The sequence below is a fragment of the Lissotriton vulgaris genome, chromosome 12, assembly GCF_964263255.1.
Source record: "Lissotriton vulgaris chromosome 12, aLisVul1.2, whole genome shotgun sequence".
Lineage (NCBI taxonomy): Eukaryota > Metazoa > Chordata > Amphibia > Caudata > Salamandridae > Lissotriton > Lissotriton vulgaris.
Genome location: NC_141700.1, coordinates 365385371 through 365408248, shown reverse-complemented (window position 1 = coordinate 365408248; position 22878 = coordinate 365385371). Strand labels below are relative to the sequence as shown.

Sequence of the window (22878 nt, the reverse complement as noted above, 5' to 3'; positions counted from 1 at the left end):
ACTTTCCCTACTGTTGCACTCGCTGGAGTGGGAATAGTAATTTTATCCCCTCTGCTATCCAACACTTTCACTTCTGTTGCACTCGCTGGAGTGGGAATAGTAAATTATTCCCCATCGCTATCCAAAACTTTCCCTACTGTTGCACTCACTGGAGTGGGAATATTAATTGTTACTCCTCCGCTATCCAACACTTTCTCTACAGTTGCACTCCCTGGAGTGGGAATAGTAAATGATTCCCCTCCTCTATCCAACACTTTCCTTACTGATGCACTCCCTGGAGTGGGAATAGTAAATTATTCCCCTCCGCTATCCGACAATTTCCCTACTGTAGCACTTGCTGGAGTGGGAATAGTAAATTATTCCCCACTGCTATCCAACACTTTCCCTACTATTTCACTCTCTGGAGTGGGAATAGTACATTTTATCCCCTCTGCTATCCAACACTTTCCCTACTGTTGCAGTCCCTGGAGTGGGAATAGTGAATTATTCCACTCCACTGTCCAACACTTTCCCTACAATTCTACCTGCCGGAGTGGGAATAGTAAATTATTCCTCTCCGATATTCAACACTTTCCCTGCTATTGCACTTGCTGGACTGGGAATAGTAATTTTATCCACTCCGCTATCCAACACTTTCCCTACTGTAGCACTCTCTGAAGTGGGAATAGTCATTTTTACTCCTATGGTATCCAACACTTTCCCTACTGTTGCTATCTCTGGAGTGGGAATAGTAATATTTACCCCTATGCTATCCAACACTTTCTTTAATGTTGCACTACCTGAAGTGGGAATAGTATTCAATTCAATTCATAATCTTTATTCGATTGTAAATTTTACAATCATAAAAGTTCATTTTAAAAACACACAGTTAAAAACGGTTACACACAATTCATTTTCAAAAGGCAAATAATGACACAGTAAACAGTACAATATATCAGACTATAAAAGCATGGGCAATATATAGTTAAAAATATAAATAACTGTAGACTTAAAAAGCACCAGCACAATTTTACAGCATGGTTAGCCATCCATGCTTTTCCTAAAGCAGATAGCTTTTTTTTAAAAGTTACAAATAAACAAAGTACAGTCAATATTCAGTAGTTGTAAGTAATAAAGTGCGGGTTTAATTTGTGTGAAGCTCATTTTTTTAAGGCACGGTTTAAGGTATAATTTCCGTGGAGTGGAGTAATAAGGGCAAATAAAAAGGAAGTGTGCCAGATCTTGAGGAGACTTTCCGTCGCAGCCACAAGCTGGCAACACTTCGCCCCGCTGAGCACCATTTGGGAATGCCGATAGGAGGTGATAGAGGTCAAAGCGGAACCTTGTTAGCAGAAACCGTTCATAGCTGGACATAGGCCATGTCAGGTAAGGTTCTATTTGCAAGCATGTTTTTAACAATAGATGTTTCCTAACACTGACCTTCTGTATCTCAACCTCTTCTCTATCGGTACATCTTAACAAAACTGTGGCATTCTTGACCAGGTTCACATCAGATTTTCTAATTGTATTTGGGGCATAAAACAGATCATGTCGGCCAATTGCCGTTAGGCTGTCCTTTATGTACTTTACCCACGGTACCTTAAATCTCCCATCTAGCTGTAGAGCTTCTTTCAGTAGGGCATGTGTTAATGGGATTTCATTGTTTAGCCAACATTTCAGCCAACATGTGACTGGGCTTACTGCAATTCTGTCACCTAAATGGGGGACCCCCAGCTCCTCGTGTACTGAGTAATTCCCAATACCCCTAGGCAGTCTTAAGATCTTTTTTAGGAAGTTATTTTCTGCGACCTCTAGGTCTTTGGCCTTGCGATAGCCCCAGAGCTCGCTCCCATAACAGGCAACAGCAACGCTTTTTGCCTGATACAATTTAAGCAATGCGGCCAACGGGCAATTGCCGATTTTTTTTGCAAAGCCAAGGATGGCCGCATTGACCCTTGTTGTTTCTCCCTTCTTTTTGGAGACTGCTGGGCCCCATGATAACTTATGGTCTATCAGGACCCCGAGGTAAGAGAAGGAGTTGGTTGATGGAATTTTTTCCCCGTTTATACTGAAGTGGCCAGGTTTCAAAGTGCCCTTACCTGCTTTCATGATGAAGGACTTGGAGTTGTTTATACTTAAACCTCGTGACTCCATGAATTTGTGGAAGGAATTTAATAGTTTCTGGAGGCCGATTGCTGTTCTAGAAATAAGAACAGCATCGTCGGCGTAGAGTAATACAGGTACCCCTTTGCGCTCGACTAAGGGATAATCTGCTTCTACAAGTAAGAGGGATTCCTCCAGTTCATTAATATACAGGTTAAATAAAAAAGGGGCCAAGATACAACCTTGTCTGACACCCCGATTTATTTTAAATTCATCCGTTACATTAAGGTCTTGAGAGTAACGGACGTTCGCCCTTGTGTCTGTATGCAGGTCAGCGAGGAAATTAACAAGGTTCCTATCTACACCCATTCTCAGCAAAGTGGCCCATAATAGGCTTCTGTCTACACAGTCGAAAGCGGACGACAAATCCATGAAGGCCATGTAGACAGTGCCTTGTCTCGCCAGTGTATACTTGCTTAAAATAAGATATAGGTTCAGACACTGCGTGATGGTCGAGTGATCTGGTCTAAACCCGTATTGAATGGGTGAAAGGATTTTGTTTTCTTTAGCCCAGGTAGATAACCTGTTAAGAATTACACCCCCTACCACTTTAACTACTGAATTCAATAAAGAAATTGGCCTGTAACATAACAGGCTGCTGCGATCGCTCTCTTAAAAATGGGGACTATAGTTGATAGACCCCAAGTTCTTGGGCAACCAGTTGTCACCGCTGCATTAATTACAGCCGTGAGAACCGGGGCCCAAAACGGGATACTAGACTTAAACAGGTCCGGCGGCAATCCATCCGGACCCGGGGCCTTGTTGGTGGTTAGACCCTGTATTCCCCTTACGGTCTCTTGTACTGTGAAACACAGCGGAATCGCAGTTGGAATTAAAAGGTCAGAGACTTCCCGTTGCTCATTGCTCTTAAAAATTGTACTGAAATGGGACACCCACTCCCCCTCTGGGATGTTTGTTCCAATTGCTGTGTCATTTGGGTTTTCGAACATAGGTTTATTAATTATTTGCCAAAACTTACTGCTATTCCCCAACACGGATGGGTCTAAAAGGGATTCAATAACGTTTGCCTTAATTTCCTTTTTTCTGTTGGCTATTACTTTCCTGTAGGCCATGCGAAGATTTTTTATCAATTCACTATCTCTTGGTTTAGTTTTTAATGCAAGTTTCAGGACCCTGCTTGCCTTTGAGCAATTATGATCAAACCATTTAGAGTTATTCTCACTATGACCCTTTGTTGGCGCTGTGAGCATGGAACCAATTTTAGCGACCAGCCACTCGAAACTAAACAAAATGTTCGAGGGGATTGAGTCAGATGAAAGACAAACGGACAGCTCCTCTTCACATGCGCTAGTTATATTGGTATACAAGGTGTCTTGATTTACCATTGACCATTTAATGCGACGCCTGCCGTTTACGCACCTTAACATGCCATGATCGAAACGTGGCTGACATTTAGCAATAAGTGGTCCACCCAAGTTTATAACAAGGGGATTATGATCACTGTATATACTAGTGAAAATAGAAAAATGCAAGACCCATTGAACAGCATCTGAAGATATTAATATGTGATCAATAAAGGAACCCTGCCCATGCCCTTTAAAGGTTGGGGTGTCAAAGATTTTTATATCGGGGACCAACGACATAGCTACAGTCAAATTATGCTCGTTCATTAGATCGTTTAGGTTCTTACCACCCCTACTATGGGAGAAGTGAAAACCTTCCTCATTATGACACCCTAAAAGCCCCATTGGCGTACTAGCTGGGTTACCGCATGGTTGGACATTAAAATCACCTGCTATCAACAAATGCCGTGAAACATTGTAAACATTTTTGCTCAAAATATCATTTAGAGAGGCAATGTTGCAAGTTTCATTATTACTGTTAGCATTGTAAAAATTAACCAGTGTCATCACAATCTTCCCATTTTTTAAATCAATCTTCTGTAAATTCAAATTTACACTATGGTAGTTGCTTATGTTACATTGCAGATCTTGGCTAATGAAGATGGCCAAACCACCCTTGGCTCTACCCCTGGTCGAGGCAACTGCTGGGGTAATGAAGCTTAAGAAACCCTCCATATGAACATTATTTTCCTCTATCCAGGTCTCTTGGAGACACACAATACTGAATTTTCTGATAAATGATAGCCATGCTGGATCTCGTAGCTTATTTGCCAAACCTGCGATATTCCAGGAAATTAATTTTACACTGTCATTGAGGGCAGGACAAGTAACAGGCTCTCTAATTAATTGTGAGGATGTTGAAATATGCGACATTGCGCCTGCCACCACCGGGCCCACAGCACACACTACATCTGACTCCCTAAACTCAGATGTATCACTAGTAACTAGCCTTATATCTGATTTTTTTTTTTTTTGTAAATAATTTTTATTGCAGTCATGCCTGTACAGGCTCATACACGTGCAAGTTGTTTCATAAGAATGAGCAGATATACAATATTAGGTGGTGGTCAGTACACAGCCGTTATGCCCACAACCCGGGGGTCGGGCGGCGATGATATCTCTGCTCTCACATGCCCGACGTCCAGGTCAAAGGAGTAATCGGTGTCCGGATCGTGTGCATGACTACTTTTGCAGTCCTACTTAACTTATGCGCTAACCCCCAACTCCCCCCCCCTGCGCAAAACCCTAGAACTCCCCCCCCCTTATCCCACCCCATTCACCACCACCCACCTAAGGCACTCATAGCGATCGTCCCTGGAGTACTATTGCCTGTCCTCCTGTGTATCTGATGCTCTCGGGGTCTCAGCTAGTCTCTGTCTCCCTTCCTGCCTCGGGGGCCTCTTCCTCCTCATCTGACTCGTTGTCCCGGAGTGCCTGTACCATTACTTCCCAAGAGGTCGCCGTGTCTGCCGCTGTCTGGCTAGGGGATCTGCGCGCAATCTGGTATCTATATGAGCTGTCAGCCGCCGCCCACTTCAAGAATTCCTGCCGCCACCTCCGCGGAGTTGGCCCCACCCTCGCCTTCCAGTTCCTAGTGATCTCCCTCTTAGCCACCATCAGTCCCATGTCGATGAACTTGCTCGTGAGTTTGTTTTTGGGGGTATGGGGAAACCAGTGCAGGATGCATTCCGCTGGTCCATAGTCTATGGTCCTTTCAGTCACCTCGTTCAGCACCACCCCTATTTCCTGCCAATAATTCCGCAGGGCCGGGCACGCCCACAGCATGTGCACTAATTCGGCCCCCTCATCTAGGCATCGGGGACAGGATGCCGTTTCCGCACCAAAATATCGCCTGATTCTACCCGGGGTCATATACGCCCTATGTAATATGTAGTAGTGGATTAGTTGGAATCTAGCGTTTCTTGTGCTGTTGCGGGCCCTTCGGACCAGCTGTGCCCATGTCGTGTCTGGCATGTCCTTACCCAGGTCCGCCTCCCACTTGGCTTTCAGAGATGCAAGAGGAGGAATGTTCTCTCTTAACATCCGATTGTAAAGGCACGTTACTGCCTTGAGTGTTCCCGCCGCCATCATGGTGTACTGACACGCTGCCGCCGTCTCGGGCTCCTCAAGCCCCGTGCCCCAGTGGGCCTGCATTGCCCTGGTCACCGCCGCGTGAAGCAAAAACCCCCCTCCTGGGATGTCAAAGCGCTCCATTAACTCCTGAAACGGGAGCAGCGCGCCGTTCTCGTACAGGTCCCCCACTACCTGCACTCCCGCTTCTTCCCAGCCTTGCAGACGTGACCAGTCCCCGCCATGCGGTAGGGCTGTTAACATGCTCAGGGGAATCTCCGGTGCGTACGGGCGCCGAATTCCGGCTCTCCTCTCCGCCCGGTTCCAGCATTGGCGGTACGTGCGCTGCTCCAGCGATAAGTCCCTATTGTCCAGCCGCTGTTGGAGAGTGATATAAGCCAGGACGTGCCTGGGTGTTCCCCGCAATATGTCATCCTCCGGACCCCGAAACACCCTCGCCACCTCCTGCGTGAAGACCTGCAGTTGGGCTGCTAGGTAATAAAGCTCGAAGTCCGGGACCGCTAATCCCCCCTCATCTTTCGGGCGAGAGAGCGTGGCTAGCGCTACTCTACACCGTCCCGCTCCCCAAATGAAAGTCGTGATCAGAGATTTAAGGTGCCGAAAGAAGGAGCCAGGCAGCCAGATCGGGAGCGTCCGGAAATAATACAATAATCTTGGCAGTGCAACCATCTTCAGCAAGGAAATCCGGCCAGCCACCGATAGCGGCAATGTGGCCCAGAAGGTCATGCAGCCCCTCAAGCCACGCACACATCGGCCCAGGTTGCCCTCTAGCAAGTCTTCCGCCTTATGGTAGATTTGGACCCCCAGGTACTTAATACAGGCAGGCTCCCAAGCTACTTCCAATCGGTGGTGCGGCTGGGCAGCGCCCTCCTGCAGTGGGAACAAGCTCGTCTTAGGCCAGTTAACTTTCAGGCCCGACATCTCTCCGAAACTCTCTAGCAGCGCTTCCGCTCCCTGCAAGTCCTCTACGCCGTCCTGGAGGAATAGCAGTAGATCATCGGCATACAGCGAGATGAAATGTCGCCCGTCTCGGGCCTGCACTCCACGGAAGTGCCGCCCAGTCCGGGCCTGTGCCGCCAGCGGTTCTATAGCCAGTGCGAATAGCAGCGGCGAGAGAGAGCAACCCTGTCGGGTGCCTCGTTCAACCGGGTACTGGAGGGACACCGTTGATCCCACCCGTACTCTCGCTATCGCCTCCGCATAAAGGACCTTCGTCCAGTGAATATAGCCGGTCCCCAGCCCGAACCGTTCCATTACTGCAGAGAGGTAGTCCCACTCCAGACTGTCGAAGGCTTTCTCGATGTCAACCGAGAGGACCAGTTCCGTCCCAGCTCCACTGTGCAATCCGTCCATGAGGCGGACAAGCCTTCTGACGTTGATTGTGGTGTTGCGCGTCGGTATAAAGCCATTCTGGTCCTCGTGCACGAGGTCCGTCATATGGGGCAGGAGCCTCGCTGCTAATATGGAGCTCAGGATCTTATAGTCTGTGGTGAGCATAGAGAGTGGACGATAGGACGCCGGGTCACCACTCTCCCTACCGGGCTTCAGCAGTGGGACCACCAATGCCTCTCGCATTGATTGCGGTAAGTGGCCCGCTGTCTTGGCCTCTTTATAGACGGTCAACAGTCTTGGGGCCAGGATATCTAGGTATTTGCCATAGAATTCTATGGGGAGCCCGTCTATTCCCGGCGACTTGTTTCGTGCCATGCGTCGCACCGCCGACCTGATCTCCCCTAACTCGATGTCCGAGCCCAGGTCCTTCGCCTGCTCTGACTCCAGTCGTCGCAGTGGCAGATCCGTCAAGAAAGGTTCCGCTAGACCCGGCCGGTCTCCTGGGGCACTCTTATATAGGCCCTCGTAATACTCCCGGAAGCCGTCAACTATGCCCAACTGAGTGTGCTGCACTACATCCGACGTATCCCTCAGTTGGAGTATGGGAGTGTACCGTCTAGTGGGGTTCGAAAGCCACGCCAGAAGTGTGCCCGACTTGTCGCCGTCCACATGGGAACGCAGCACATACCTCTTGAAGTCAAAGGCTCGAAGCCTCTCCACCTCTACTGCTACCGCCTCCCTAGCTGCACAGAGTGTCTCCTGGAGTTCAGGGTGTCCGGGCCGTTCCCTTTCCGCTTCTCTCAGCCTAGTATCCGCCTTATCCAGATCGCCCAGCAACACTTTTCGCACACCTACATAGTCTTTGATGCAGATACCCCTCACCACTACCTTAAAGGCGTTCCATTCCATCGCCCTGGAGGACGCCGTTCCTTCATTTACCGCAAAATATGAGGCCACCCCCTCCGCCAGGGCCGCCTCGAATAGGGGGTCCTCTAAGGTCTCAGGCCGTAGTTTCCAGATCGGGATCCTGGGTTTCCCCGCCACCCAAGCCAGACGGATCAGGAGTGGATTATGGTCAGAGATCGTTCTCGACAGGTACTCCGATCCCGTGACGCATGGCAGCACCCCCCGGGAGCAGAGTACCGTGTCCAATCGGACATGCAAGTCGTGCAGTCCGGAGAAGAATGAGTAATCTCGGTCCGCCGGGTGTTGCCTTCTCCAGACATCCGTCAGTTCCCAACTCTCCTGCCATTCCCTCCTACCTCTAGATAGCCTGTGTACCGGGGAATCGTGCAGGGGGGGATGGGACCTATCCAACAAGGGGTCCGCAATGGAATTGAAGTCACCTCCCAGCAGGACCGGGCCCGTCAGTGCGAGAGCCAGCGTCCCTGATAGCGCCGTGAGGAAGGCCAGCTGGTCCGAATTCGGGGCATAAATACTGGCTAAGACCACATCTCTACCTTCCAGCTTCCCTTCCACCACCACATACCTCCCTTCCTGGTCCACCCATTGGCGCGTGAGCTGGAAAGGTGTGCCTGCTCTAATCCAGATTAGTACCCCCCTAGCATATGCAGAGTAGCTGGTATGAAAAACCTGTCCCCGCCACCTACGCTGCAGCGCTGCCCCCTCCTGCCGTGTAAGATGCGTCTCCTGCAGCATGGCGATGTGCACTCCCCTCCGCACTAAGTAGGCATGTACCTTGTGTCTGCGCTGCATGGTGTGTAGGCCCCGCACATTCCAGGTAATACAGTTCAAGTTATTCACATTAGCCATTGTCCCAGCGATCTGGTCGACCCATTTCCTCCAGGTCCCGCCCTGCAATGGTGGTGGTGTCCCCCCTTAACAAAACAAAACAATTCAACAGGCCTACCCGTGGTGTACCCAGGGTCAATGGCTTCAAAAAGGGTAAACAATCCCCAACTGTGGAACCCCCCCCCTCCCCCAGAACAGGCCCCAATACCAAGATATCAGTCCCCATCCAAACTCCCACACCTGATTGACCCAGGTCCGAACTACACAACCGTAGCCGTGGGTGCCTTAAGGGCCTACGGAGTGCGGCCTTGGCCAGAGGGGGGCTACGCCGCCCAGCTCCTCGCTCCCTCCCCAATTCCCCATGTCCTTCCCGCCACGAGTGACCCGGTGTGCCCCGGCGCCCGCTATATACTTAGGCAAGGGTCTCCCTCCCAGCTTTCCAAACATTACCCATAGTCTTCTGCCAGCAGGTCAGACATTCAGGATCTCGTCCGCCGTCTGCGGCGTCACCAGCGGCCCTCCAGTCCGATGAATCCCAGAAAGGTCCGATTCTGAGCCCGAGGCCGAAAGAAGAGCGTCCGAGTCCATGGCCCCCCCAGAACCGGGGCCCTCCGCTCGACTCAGCTTTTCCACTTCCAGTAGTGCGGCCTGCCGTTCTGCCTCGGTCTGGGAGGCCGTCGGTCCCATCTTCCCCTGCCCTCGTTTCCTCAGCCTCCTCGATTTCCGCTGCTGCCGCGGCGACCGCTCTCGCTCCTTCTCCCGCTCCTCCTGTGCTCTGGCGCCGTCCGTCCCAGCTTTATATGTCTCCCACCAGTCCCAGGCCTCTGCTGATGTGTTAAAGAAGCTCGCCTTGTCGTCCACCACCACTCGGAGCCTGGCTGGGAAAAGCAACGAGTAAGCTATCCCCTCATTCCGCAGTTCCTTTTTGATTGTAAGGAAAGAGGCCCGCTGCTTCTGCGTCTCGAAGGTGAAATCCGGAAAGAGCGTGACCTTGCTGTTCGCAATCTGGAAGGGGCCATCCTCCCGAGCTTTCCGCAGGAGCAAGTCTCTATCCTTGTGGTGAAGCACCTTGGCTATGATCGGTCTGGGTGGAAGTCCAGGCTTGGGAGGCCCCGAGGGGACTCGATGCGCACGCTCCAGTGTGAAGAATGACGAGAGCCCTTCCGGCGCCACCACTGTTTTCAGCCATTCCTCCAGGTAGGCAACCATGTCCCTCATCCCCTCCGTCTCTGGTACGCCTACGACCCGTACATTGCTGCGCCGGCTTCTATTTTCGGCGTCCTCCGCCCGCCTTTCCAGGGTGCGTATGCGGTCCAGGGCGTCCGTTAGCTTCCCCTCCATCACCTTGTGAGCCGGCGCCAGGTCCTTGATCACCGTTTCAGCGTCCTTGACCCTGTCTTTTAATTTATCGTGATCCGCCCGGAGCAAGCCCAGTCCCGACGCCACTTGCGCAATATCGTTATGGAGTGCGTCTCGAGTGGCCGTGATGGTGTCCAGTATCCGGTCCTGTAACCGCTGCAGGTCCGTCTGCCCGGTGGGGCCTCCCTCCGCCGCTCCAGATGGCACTGCTTCCTCCGCCTTGGCCTTCGGCTTCCCCATTGTGGCCGACTTGGCCCGTCCGGCCTGCCCGGCTGGCCGAGATCTCCCCGGGCCACGGCCTCGCGGCCTGTCTCTGTGCGCTATGGGGACGCGCTTTCGCAGATGATGCAACCCAGCAGCGGCGCCTGTCGTGATTCTCGGCACCCCGGGGGTCGTGGATGATCTCACTTCTTTCCCTCGGGCCTCAGCCACGTGGCCGGCTCCTGTGCGCCACGGGATCCCATTGCTCTGCTGCGGCTCTCCAGAAGCGGCGCTTGCTGTGCGGCCCGTCCCCCGGGGGGACTATGGTGTACCGTCTGCCCTCACCTGGGCTAGTGGCTCAAGCGTGGCGCGCCATCGGGAGTTTGGCGCCGCCGGGGGACCTCCGCTGGCCTGTAGGGCGTCTCCGCTATGCCTCCAACCACTATTCGCACTTTCGTGGCGGGGGGGCGACGAGAAAAAGGAGGGGGGGGGCGGGGGCCGTGCCACAGTAGGTCCCGTTCCTCGTGGCCCACCACTCAGGGCCGCCCCCGCTCACCCGCCATCAAGTTCGGTGTCCAGGGCTGGGCCGTAGTCCGTCGCTCCGCTCTCCTGGCTAATGGAGCCGCCTGGGAGCTCCGCTTGCAATGGCGTACCTGGCGGTCCTTTCCTATAGCGGTCGCGGTCGCCGCGCACCGCAGCCGAGGGTCAAGGAGCTCTTCCCGCTGCGGGGGGTATCGCCGTCGGGATCGTCCGAGGCGGCGGCCGCGCCCCCACTGTGCGCTTCGGGTGTGTGGACCGCAGCGCAGCCCTCGGTCAGTTAAGGCTCCGTCGCGGCCGCCATCTTGCTCGCCGCCGTCTCTCCCTTCACTCAGGCGGTCGCCGCGATCGGCGGTCGATCTCGGTGCTGCCGTGCCACCAGCAGCTCAGATCTCGCCCAGCCAGTCACCCTCAGTTCCGCAACCGGCTCCGGGGCACTTGTGGGTCCTCTGGTCCCGTTTTCAGGAGTATTGTGGGGACAGAGGCACGGAGCTCCGGGCTCACGCCGCCATCTCCCTCGGCGCTCAAGCCACGCCCCCAGCCTTATATCTGATGGGGGTGTAAAGGACACCTCAATTTCCTCTGGGAACACTGTGGGTAGTGCTTTAGGGGGACTACTGTTTTTAACAACGGTGGTTTGGACTATATATGAATTTTTATCATAACAGCAACCCCCTAGCTTCTCAGGTGACCTTGAATGACATGAAGCACTTACCCCACCCCCCGTAGCTTCTGCATTCCTTAAACATCAATCGCAGTCCTCTAGGCTACTAAAGGCCGCGAACCTGTTGGAGAGCTCTAGGGGCGTGAATGGTAACAGGTTTGACATGTTCCCATTGTAACCAATTTTATGATTAAAAGGTATGGTATTCCACCCGTGTATGGCTGGTGGTGGAGCCAGTTGGTGCATGTATATGGGGTTTAGAGCCGACTCGATGTTAGGGAACTGAGAAGAGGAGAAAGTATTGTTGTTATAATGTTGTGGGGGGAAGACAGTGGATCTGGGGTAAAAATATGTCAGGGGGCGTGGTACTATGCAGTTCTTTTCATTTCCGTAAGGCCAGTTCAGGATATGTTGTACAGCTCTCCTGTCTCTAAAGTTAATTACCACGACATCGCCACCAATGTCCTTTGCTCTGCCCCCCAGCCAGGACAGGCGCCGGACATGGACGATCTCACCGTTAATCGCAATGGGTTTGGGTCTATAAAGAGAAAGCCAATGCGTTATTTTATTTTTTAACTGTGAGTATCCCTCTCTTTTACCATTGGGCAATTCTGGGACCCCGGTGAGTATGACCACATACGGTAATGCTTCTGGGGGTAGTTCTGTCGGTGGTATTTTAGACTGGCCCCCTCTTCCCCAGTTATTCTCCTTCCCTTCAGGTCTAGGGGATCTTCCCGGGAGAGTACTAGGTTCCCTGGATGGAATATTTGCGGAAGTAATTGGTAATAAGGTAGTAGATTTACCCTGTATATCAATTGAAGCTGTTGTTAAAGAGTTTTTACAGGTATTAGCGCCATGTGCTTTCGATGCCGCATTTAGGGAGTTAGGGGTGGCTGAAGTTGCTACAACAGCCTGGCTATTACTTGTACTAGGTTTAGACGATGTGGGACCCACAGTATTTTTTAAGAGGGGTTGGGTTATTGTGGTGACTTGTTGGTGCTGTACTTTAGGCTGTCCTTGAAGACGTACAAAATTCCCTAACGCAGTCAAATCCCCCTCAATTTTACCTAGACGTGCCTCCATCCCCCTAAATCTGTCTGACAGGGCAAGCATATAGCTGCGTATGATCAGCTCAATATTGTCCAGAAGCGACTTGGGGGTGGCGGGTTGCAAGTCCTCCTCCATCTGGATAAGGGTAGTATCAGAGTCTGTAGGTACTTGAGGTAAAGATAACGGTAAAGTGGGACTAACTGTTATAGTTTGGTTTGTATCAGAAGATCCCATTAAAGGTAGTGTAACAGTGTTCTTCTTTTTACCAAACTCAGTGTGACTTGTTTTGGGCTTGTTAGCTGTTATGGTTTTCCTTCTTCTTTTAGGTGGAGGTGGCCCATGCGTTTTATCTGTCAATAGCCTTGAGCTTTTACCTCGTACAACTTTACCAGGCCTTATTGTAGGGGATATTAGGATCTTAGAAATGTCATTATGTTCGGTGGTCACTGTAGGGGTGGTTTCTTGAGAATGGGTAGGTGACAATGCCGGAGCTAAACATTCTTGGAGGAGCAAGGGTACGCTGCAGGTCAGTAAGGTGTTATCTACTGGGGTGCTAATCAGATCGTCGTCTACGGAAACAGACATTATCGGTTCAGAGAATGTTCTGTTTTTTATTCGCTCGATGGAGCGACGGCGGTCTGCCCTCCTCTCGGCTAACAAAAGCTCCTTGTTGCCATCTATGGCTGGTTTAAGAAAATAGTCATCCAATGTTCGATTGATGATATTTTTGTCCAACCCCACTAATGCAGGGCTTGTTGCCGCAGCGGCCATTCAATGGTGAGGGGTGTTCACGAGGTGGGCACACAACAGAGACAGTTACTTACGTAAGCCTTGTGCCAGGGTCTCTGGCCCAGCCCAGCCTCTTCTAGCCGATGAGGGCCGTAGAGGGCCCGCCCTTTGCCCGGGCTTAGCCCCGGGCGTCCCGCTCGCGTCCCGCGTTGCGGGCGTGGGGCCGCTTTGTAGCGCCGCCTGGCGCTAGATGATGACGCGCTCCTATGCGCGATAGCGGTGCCCCCTGGGAATGCTGGTTCCTGCTACCTGCGGCGCTGTTGCTTCTCGCGTCCCGGCAGGGAGGAACCAGCGGTGTGAGGCGGTCAGGTGCAGTGGGCGTCCCAGTCAACAGGCAAACGGCAAACGTTCTCCCTCCTCTAACGAGCCTCCGCGGACCCGTCTGCGTGATTTAGCAGTTCGCCCCTCTGGTCGGGCGTGGGGCCGCTTTGTAGCGCCGCCTGGCGCTAGATGATGACGCGCTCCTATGCGCGATAGCGGTGCCCCCTGGGAATGCTGGTTCCTGCTACCTGCGGCGCTGTTGCTTCTCGCGTCCCGGCAGGGAGGAACCAGCGGTGTGAGGCGGTCAGGTGCAGTGGGCGTCCCAGTCAACAGGCAAACGGCAAACGTTCTCCCTCCTCTAACGAGCCTCCGCGGACCCGTCTGCGTGATTTAGCAGTTCGCCTGGGAATAGTAATTTTATCCACTCCGCTATCCAACACTTTCCCTACTGTAGCACTCTCTGAAGTGGGAATAGTCATTTTTACTCCTATGGTATCCAACACTTTCCCTACTGTTGCTATCTCTGGAGTGGGAATAGTAATATTTACCCCTATGCTATCCAACACTTTCTTTAATGTTGCACTACCTGAAGTGGGAATAGTAAATTATTCCCCTACGCTATGCAACACTTTCCGTACTGTTGTACTTGCTGGAGTGGGAATAGTAAATTATTCCCCTCCGCTATCCAACTCTTTCCCTACTGTTGCACTCCCTGGAGTGGGAATAGTAATTTTATCCCCTCCGCTATCCAACATTTTTCTTACTGTTGCTGTAATGTAGTGTCAAATGTAATAGATGACAAATATTTTAATATTTTAAATTATAATATATACATTTTATTTAATTTTTATTTTACCGGTGTGTGTATGTATGTATTTATAATTTTTTATATGTTCCTAGCATTTTATAATAAATATGTATTAATATTATTAAGTAAATGTATATATTATATTTTCATGTGATCAAACGCGGTACCGAAACGCGTTATGGCCGACTGGAGAACAGCTAAATAAATAAGATACTGCACTAAATGTTGGGTCCGTGCTCCATGTTCTTTCTTTGAAAAGACTGCAAGCTGCCAGCTCGTGGAAGTGGAGTTGTTTGGATTATATTTTATATATGTATTTATATATTTTTTTACATTGTATTTATTATTTATAATTTTAAAATTATCTAATAATCCTATCTTTTTTAAATTATATGTATTATTTACTTTATTTTACATTATTTTTTAAACATTTAAAAAAATATATATTTTTAACAACTATGGGGCCTATTAGGATGACGGGCGAACTTTGTCCGCCTGTCATCCTACCGGGGTTTGGGACCGCCTGCCATAAGGGTGGGGGTCCCTTGGGGGGTATTAGGATGTGCCCGCCACAGTGGCCGGCACATCCTGTATTTTTAGCATTGTGGCGGGTGGTGCTCTCAGCACCGCCCGCCACAATGCTAAAAATGCATTAATGCATTTGCATAGACAAAGCGGCAGGCACCGCGCGGTGCCTGCTGCTTTTTTTTATGCAAATGCAGGGGGGTACCACAGGTACCCCCCGTGTGCACCCCCCACCTCTCCTTCACTCTGGGGGCCCGCAGGGGGCCCCCAGAGTGAAGACTGCATGCCTTTCCGTGGCGGCATCGCCGCCGTGGAAAGGCATCTAAACAAGCCCATCATAATATGGCCACCATATTAAACCTTTTCCTCCCCGATCGCAAGGCGACCATGGCAGAAAAGCGGTAGACGGTCTTTCCATCCGCCGCGGTCCCCCCACCATCCTAATATGGCAGGGGGGGGGGGGGGGGGGGGGGGGGGGGAATATAGGTGCGGATGGCGGGTGGATTGCTACCGCCAGCCTGGCGGGGGCAATCCGCCCGCCATCCTAATGGCCCCTATATGTTTAACAACAATATTTTCCCCAATATTTTTGTACTTACCAGTATGAAGGTAGGACTTTGCTATCCTGGACAACAATATTTTTGTCACGATACTTTTGTCCCTCAATATTTTTGTTGTCAATATTATGTCAGTGATCCATAGGAGTCCAAAGGAGTCAACGTAAAACAAGACCGACCAGGCAGGTAAAGAGAGACTCATGGGCAGAAAAAGGCATTTAGAAGGATTTAAAAGAAAATCCATGATGGAGGACAACATGCACCCAGGCAAGACATCAAATAAATGTAAATTGAAGCTAAAACCCTAGGCAGGGCAAGTGCTCAGGTCGGACAAAACATAAATGTTGCCAGGTGATGAACAATACACCACAGCTCAGCACATATGAAACGAGAAGAAAGAAACACGGCCCTTGCCAGTGTAGACCATACAAATCTGGGCACATATTTTCGGCATTAATTACAGACTTTTATTGTGGTTGATTTCTAAGATCCCTACATGTTTTGGACTTCATAGAAATTGCTGCGGATTTTTAAACCTTTGGGAATGAGTTTCAGTTGTTCTATCTTCGCCTGAATTTCCAGGTTCCGAGAAATCATGTAGATGCACCAGAGAGAAAGTTGACTCTGCCACAATGGCAGCTGTTAACATAGACTTGCAACATTGCCGTCACGGAATTCAATAATCCATTAGATCTGGCTGCAGATATCTTTATACAGCGTTAGCTGTCTTGGTCACAAAATGGTACTGTGGGCCTTCTCGTATAACAGTAACATGTGCGTTAGGGGTACAGATCATTAAACGTGTGCAATGTGCTAGCAAAAAAAGGAACTTGGACCCCCACCAACTCAAGGTGGCATGCTTCATCATAGGTTCCGCTTTTCAATTGCAAGGTATCGTACACGCTGGCTCAACAAGAACTATTTAATGGTAACCATTTGTATGAAATTCTTAGCCAGATGGTGTTTTCCTATCTGCTGGTGTTCTAATGAAAACAAGAGCGAGGGATATTGGGACCCCCTGTATATTATCATCCTTACTTTCACGTTTCTACACATTTTAAATTCCTGATCCAGTCTTTAGTATTCCTCAGGACTGATATCTCAATCAATAGTCCTGATCACTAATGTAGTGCAAACAAAGGCAGACAAATCGAATGTTGTGCTTGTTACTAGATAGACAGGTTGCCACACCTACCTATGTTATTTAAATAAGGTAAATAGGAGAAAGGGTATCATGGGACTGTGATAGGAGAGGAGGTCTGCCACAGATACTTATCCGCTTGGCACAACATCCTCACGTGGTCACTGGAATCCGTCTATTACGTCCTGAGCCTGCCAGTCCGTTTGGTAATATTTGTTTAAAACACACATAGTTGATTTTGGCCCTTCCCCAGAGAAGTATTTCTTTCCTACCTTGTGTTTTTTTGTGTTCATTCCACTTCAATGGAATGCTTGCATTGCAATGCCCGATAGACTGTTTTACATCTAAAAGGAGCTATTAATAATCATATGGCATAGTCATATGTCATAAGCATATGTCATAAATGCATTCTATACGTAAAGCAATCATTTTTTGGTATTGTTTTCATTATGGAAGTCTATTTCAAATTATCTGCAGATGCCTATGTGCTGCTCATGTCCCATACTTAAAGCCTTCTCCTAACATGAACTGATGATTGATTCATCTGATCATGTGGTAACAAGTTACTTTTGATGCATATTTTCTGATCATGAGATTAGCTGCTGCATTGGCCTGGGCAGAGTTCAATGGGCCGGATATGAATAGGAGACAGACCTTTATCACAAAAGGAGACATTATGAAGAGACTGCTCACAAGGCAGATTGAAATCACCTTCACGTGCTCCAGGGCTGCTATATGTCTAAACTTAGTCTTCTTGGAGAGTTCACAGGCAGTGAGTGGGCCACTGTTGTAACTTAACCCTTGGTTCCTCCCACTCCTCCTTGTTCCCCCCCCTTCCTTCTTCCCGATTGGTATGGCCCTAGTTGGCTCCTGAAGGCAGCAGTAGAATGTTGTGGTTGTCACGATCCTGTCAAGCTGGGAGCACCTATGTGATATGGAACTGAATAAAGGTTCTTGAATCTTACCACATGTGGACTGTCATTACTTCAATTTTGGCGACGGAGGAAACGGAGCTGAGCCAGGGTCAGTGTGGTGTCTCTCCCCTGGAATGATATGAGCTTGGACAAGGACAAGGAAATGAATTGGTGACGTACCTTGGGCGTTCTAAGGAAACTGAGACATTAATGAGAAGTAAGACCCAAGCTGATGAACACTGGAAGAAGCGCAGTGCGTGAGGTGAGCAGTTTAAGCTTAGTGAAGAAATTTGAGCGGAAAAGGGAACGAATTTAAATCTATGTCACCGCATTTTGAAGTTGATTAATCAAGCCTTGCTTGTGCTGCATGAGGAGCGTTGCCAGTGAATAAAAGTGGACTTGCATTTACCGGGAGAAAACCGGAAGAGATGAAAAGAAATCTGGTTGCCTTATACTGGAATCGGCGCAAGGCTAATGTGAAGAGCCTTGGTGATTAATCATAGGAGATGTGAGCGAGGAAGGGGACGCAGTATTCTCTGTAACTGCTATTGATTTGGATGTGAATCAGCGCAAACGGCGTTGGAAGTGATATTCCTCCTCAGATCCCCAGTGTGCAACAAAAGAAAACGTTAAGGTTTAGGCGTGTGAGTGAGATTCCCTTCATACTAAAAGCGCAAACCCTCCAGCAAACGTGATAACGCACTGCCGCCTTGCTGCCAATTTAACCAACAGACCACATGAAACTACTCCGGTAAGGAGGGGTAAAGTCGAATTTTGAATTTAATGGCAAGTGGAGGAAGAGGATGTGGCAGTGATCATTATGATTTATAGGAAAGTTGAAGTAAAGTGGAAAAGTCAGAATGAGCAATTTAAAATAATTGAGCAAGGTAAAGGAATCGCCGAGATAGGAGGATGAGATATTGACAAATGATGAAAACAGCGTTACCTCGTTAGTACAGAATTAGGTACTTTAGCAAGTATCGTGAAATCCTCCACAGCGCCTATTCTCGGATTTATGAGTTTTATTAGAACATTGCTTGACAAGTCAGCCGTGTTTTGTGGGAAAGTGTGACGCAGGTAGAGTGGCGGAATCCCTCGGATGTGCAAACTGCCTGAAGGTAGAAGTGTAACTCTTCTTAGAGTGAAGCGAAAAGACTCAACTACAATAGAGTATTAAATCAGCATCAGCTCTAGCCAACTGCTGCTCTTGTGACACTTCTTCGGAATGGTTTAAAACATATAAGGGTATTACCTTGAAGCTGCAGTTTCGGAATCTTGAATTAACACGGTGAACAGTTTCCGGCGGCGCTCAACGATCGTAGCTCTTTCCTCAGAGTTGTGGCGCGAAACGGAGGGAGACGCACTTCGTGTAAGGGCTCCACCTTACTGTTGATGGCCGCAATTGCACCTTCGCACATGAATTCCTGGTAATGGTCTTTCGAGAGGTTCAGCAAAGGATAATCTAATCAAAACGGGTTTAGTTTTTACCCAAGTAAGTGAAAGGTTTAAACTCCCACTTCAAAGTTAAATTTCGAGAACAATAATCTGCATGAGCTAGTGGAGACGAATATGAACGGTGCTTAAGAGGAACATCTGAAATAAGCTATCATCCTTAGCCGGCCACAGGGTAATCCAGGAGTTCTAAGACTGTATCCTTTATGCTGATCATATATATAAAACAGGAAGATTTTACTGTACTGTTAAAACCAAGAGGAAAACATAAGTGCATGAGTTTTGGTTTTGCGATATTAACATGGATGAAAACAAGATGTTTAAATTACCGCTACCTGAGCCATCTATGAAAGGAGCGGATGATAATATGGCAGAATGGGTGGTGTGGAAGGAATATTTTTACAATTATATATCCATTTTAGATGCGGAGGATGTAACTTTAAAACCAGAGGAAAAGGTAGGAATACAGTTACACAGTTCAGGAGCCGTTGGATGGAAAGTGTACTATGACATGGAAAAGAAAATCTATATGGGAACAGACAGGAATGCATTGGAGAATGTCAAACAGGTTTTAGATGAACATTATAAGCAAGTAAAGAATGGTGAAGCACAATGGAACAAAATGAACAGAGAAGAAGGAGATATCAAAATGGTATTGAACAAGGGTGAAACTGAACAAGTGTATACCATCAATATAGGTGGAGTAGAAATTTACATTAACGGTGACTCAGGGTCACATGGTACGGTAGTAAGCAAAAGAACATGGAAGAGTGAATTGGCTATAAAACTAGGGAATAAATGGGAAGAAGCTGATACGTCTCTGGAAACATATACTGGAAAAGACATTATTTTGTTTGGAAGGAGAGAGATGAATTTGAGTTACAGGGAGAGAAGCACATGGAGTAAAGAGTATATTTCGGAAGAAGAGTTTCTCATGCTTGGAGTGGATGAGGAAATGAAATTAAGAATAACGCAAAGTTCTAAAAGCTCAGAACATGTGGGTAGGCTGACTATAATCAAAAGTAGACAAATTACCAAGTTGGAGATGTTGAGGGTGAGTACACCATTATCCATGGACGGTGTTGGAGGGTCAAGGGCTGTAGGGAGAAAGGAGCAGAGAAGAGAAGCAGCAGTTGACAAATTCAAAAGAGATTAAAATACTTCCTGGAGAAAAGATGCGGAAGGTAACATAAGGAAATGCTTCGGCGAAAAGATCAGAGTGGATGTGGGTAGATTGAGAATAAAAGAACTTGTCAATAAGGGAAAATGGGTGGTAACACGACCCACGAGGACGGAGGAGGACCTTGGTAAGTCCACCTGCCTCAACGCTGAGAAAGCGTGGTGCTCTACTGCACTGGCCGAGTCCAAACCCATGACAAGGGTGAAACGTTCTGTGGACATTGACCGAGGCGGAGTTTATGGTCAGAGTCTGATTGAATCAAAGTGTAACAAGCAAGGAGAGTACTTGGACTGGTTATATAGCGAAGTGAAGGAGATGGAAAGGGAGGGGGCACACAATAGCGTACGTTACCCGCACCCCAAAGTATCTTTAGGAGGGAACAGGATGCATACAGAAGGTGGGAGAGGTTATGTGTTCATAGACACAGAAGATTCAGCTACATTCACCAGTAGAACGGGTGTGAAGGAATCGGGGAAAAGACTGGTCTTTGAGGAGGCACGTACCGAAGGATTTACCAGTGGTACAGAGTGCAACAAGAGAACTGACGATAGACCCGATGCTGATCACTATGATGAGAAGGAAACTGGATATTTGAGTAGGTGTAGGCGCAGCATTACATGGTCCAGGAAATTTCCCAAGAAAAAGGATTATAAGGGCGGTCACCCGCCTGGGGGGAGAAGTGGTACAAGATATGGTGGTCTAGAGCACAATTGTGAAAGGGATCGCTGAGGCCAGTAGCACTCTGAGGAATTAGAAGAAGAGACTAATTAGGCACCCCTACCCACCCATGCCCTCACCATGAAGTAAACAAAGGGGGAGATCTGGTGCATTTTGCAATTGTGAGTGAGCACAAGTTCAGGTTATCGGTAAGCCCAACCTTTTCCGTTTGGTACGTTTTTGGTCCACATGGGGGAAGGGACTCACCTTTGTAAGGGTCCACACGGATCAAACGAACATTGCTCAAGGTACCCCTACTTGTGAACTGAGAATGGATGAGAACTATGGTATACAGTGTCTACAGGATTCCTTGAGGACAGACTTTTGTATTAATAGGAGCATGTCGCCCAACAGTTACTTGAAGTTGGTGTGTTTAGACCAGGCAGTACCCGTCACCATTAGATATATCCAGGAGGGTGTAGGGGATTTAGAGTCAGTTTATGGTTGGTAGGAAAGGTGGGGGCAGAGAAGAGAGAGTCCCTGGAAACCTACCACCTGTCTCTGGTTTCCACCCCGACCTGACATAGACATTTTAGCATGTATTAAGGGGCTCTATGCCACCTTTGGTAGAGGCCAGGGGCTTATCCCATCAGGTATACCCAGGTGTTTAACTGGGGTTAGGGTCTTCTGTGCAGGACCTACTTTTGTGCTCCGCGGCGCATTTGTTGTTATATCTCCCTTAAGTCTTCACCTGTCTTTCTCGCTCTCTTCTTTTTTTTTTTCTCTCTCTCTCTCTCTCCCCCGCTCTTTCCCTTTCTCCACCCTGCTCCCTCTTCCGTTGTCTCCTGCTCCTCCCCTCCCTTCCGTGGTCTCCCTAGGGAGGATGATGTGTTGTAACTTAACCCTTGGTTCCTCCCACTCCTCCTTGTTCCCCCCCTTCCTTCTTCCCGATTGGTATGGCCCTAGTTGGCTCCTGAAGGCAGCAGTAGAATGTTGTGGTTGTCACGATCCTGTCAAGCTGGGAGCACCTATGTTAAATGGAACTGAATAAAGGTTCTTGAATCTTACCACGTGTGGACTGTCATTACTACAGCCACCTTTCAGCATTTAGTGACATTTATGCTACAGATTCTCTGATCTTACGGTCTGTGCCATTTCAGCCTGGTCAGAGTGCCCACGTCTCATATTGTAAGCATTGGCTGATGATTATCTTTCCTCTGAGCATATGGCAAGGAGCATTTTCTTTGTCGTATTCTCCTGGTGTATTTTTGTGGGTTCTCAGCATTTCAGCATCATAGGAAATCCTGATAGGAATGTGTAGTCAGTGAACATGCATTGCTTAATGTCGCCACTACAAAAATATAACTTGGTTCCCAATGAACTCACCAGCGAGCAGACCCAGGTTAGTGCCATTGCACCAAAGAGGTTGAGTTTGTGTCCCACACAGAGCACTCCGGTGAGCATAACATAGTAGTGCTGTACTGGCGAACGTGCGTTTGGCATACACATGCCTCAGAGAGCGGTATATTCTGACTGTGCAGTAAAAGATGACTTTCTTTTGTTTCTTCAAATGTCTTTTTTAGGTCTAGCGCAGGCGAGCTTTAGTCATTACGACCAAAAACATGAATTGGCAAAGTCTATAGCTAAGGCTTTTTTATTTCTGTTATTATTTGTAGTACATTGCTCATCAGCATTTATGGTACTTAATGATATATATTTTTAATTAATTGTTTTCTGCTAGTGCCATGGTACTTTTTGAAAGTCATTGATAAGGGATGGCCTAGGCAATGTTTCTATTACAGTGCCACATCTGATATGATTACTAACTAACCATGTTTTAAATTGTTTAGAAACATATAGCTCATGGCTTGGTACCTGCTGCCACTGTAGCTCCTAGATCTGCTGTTCCCCGCACGCCTCCCCCTCGTAGTCCATATCCATCCCCTGAGAGACCCAGGTATGTTACCCTTCCTATTTTATTCCTTAAATGTTTTAGTGAATATAATTGCAATAAAATGTTTCTTTCCTGTTTTGGATTTTTCCCCAGTATATAATGAACATACCATCTGCACTATTAATTGTGTTAACCTAACAAATAATTC

The 22878-nt window shown here is 48.6% G+C and overlaps 1 protein-coding gene across 2 annotated transcripts in view; it reads left to right on the top strand.

Moving 5' to 3' along the window:
• CEP89 (centrosomal protein 89) overlaps positions 1-22878 on the top strand; it is a 1308678-nt gene that overhangs the window by 42657 nt on the left and 1243143 nt on the right. For both annotated transcript variants that reach the window (XM_086945134.1, XM_086945133.1), the window contains exon 2: positions 22627-22733. In XM_086945134.1, coding sequence (XP_086801260.1) covers positions 22627-22733 — 107 coding nt within the window. The remainder of the gene's footprint in view (positions 1-22626; positions 22734-22878) is intronic.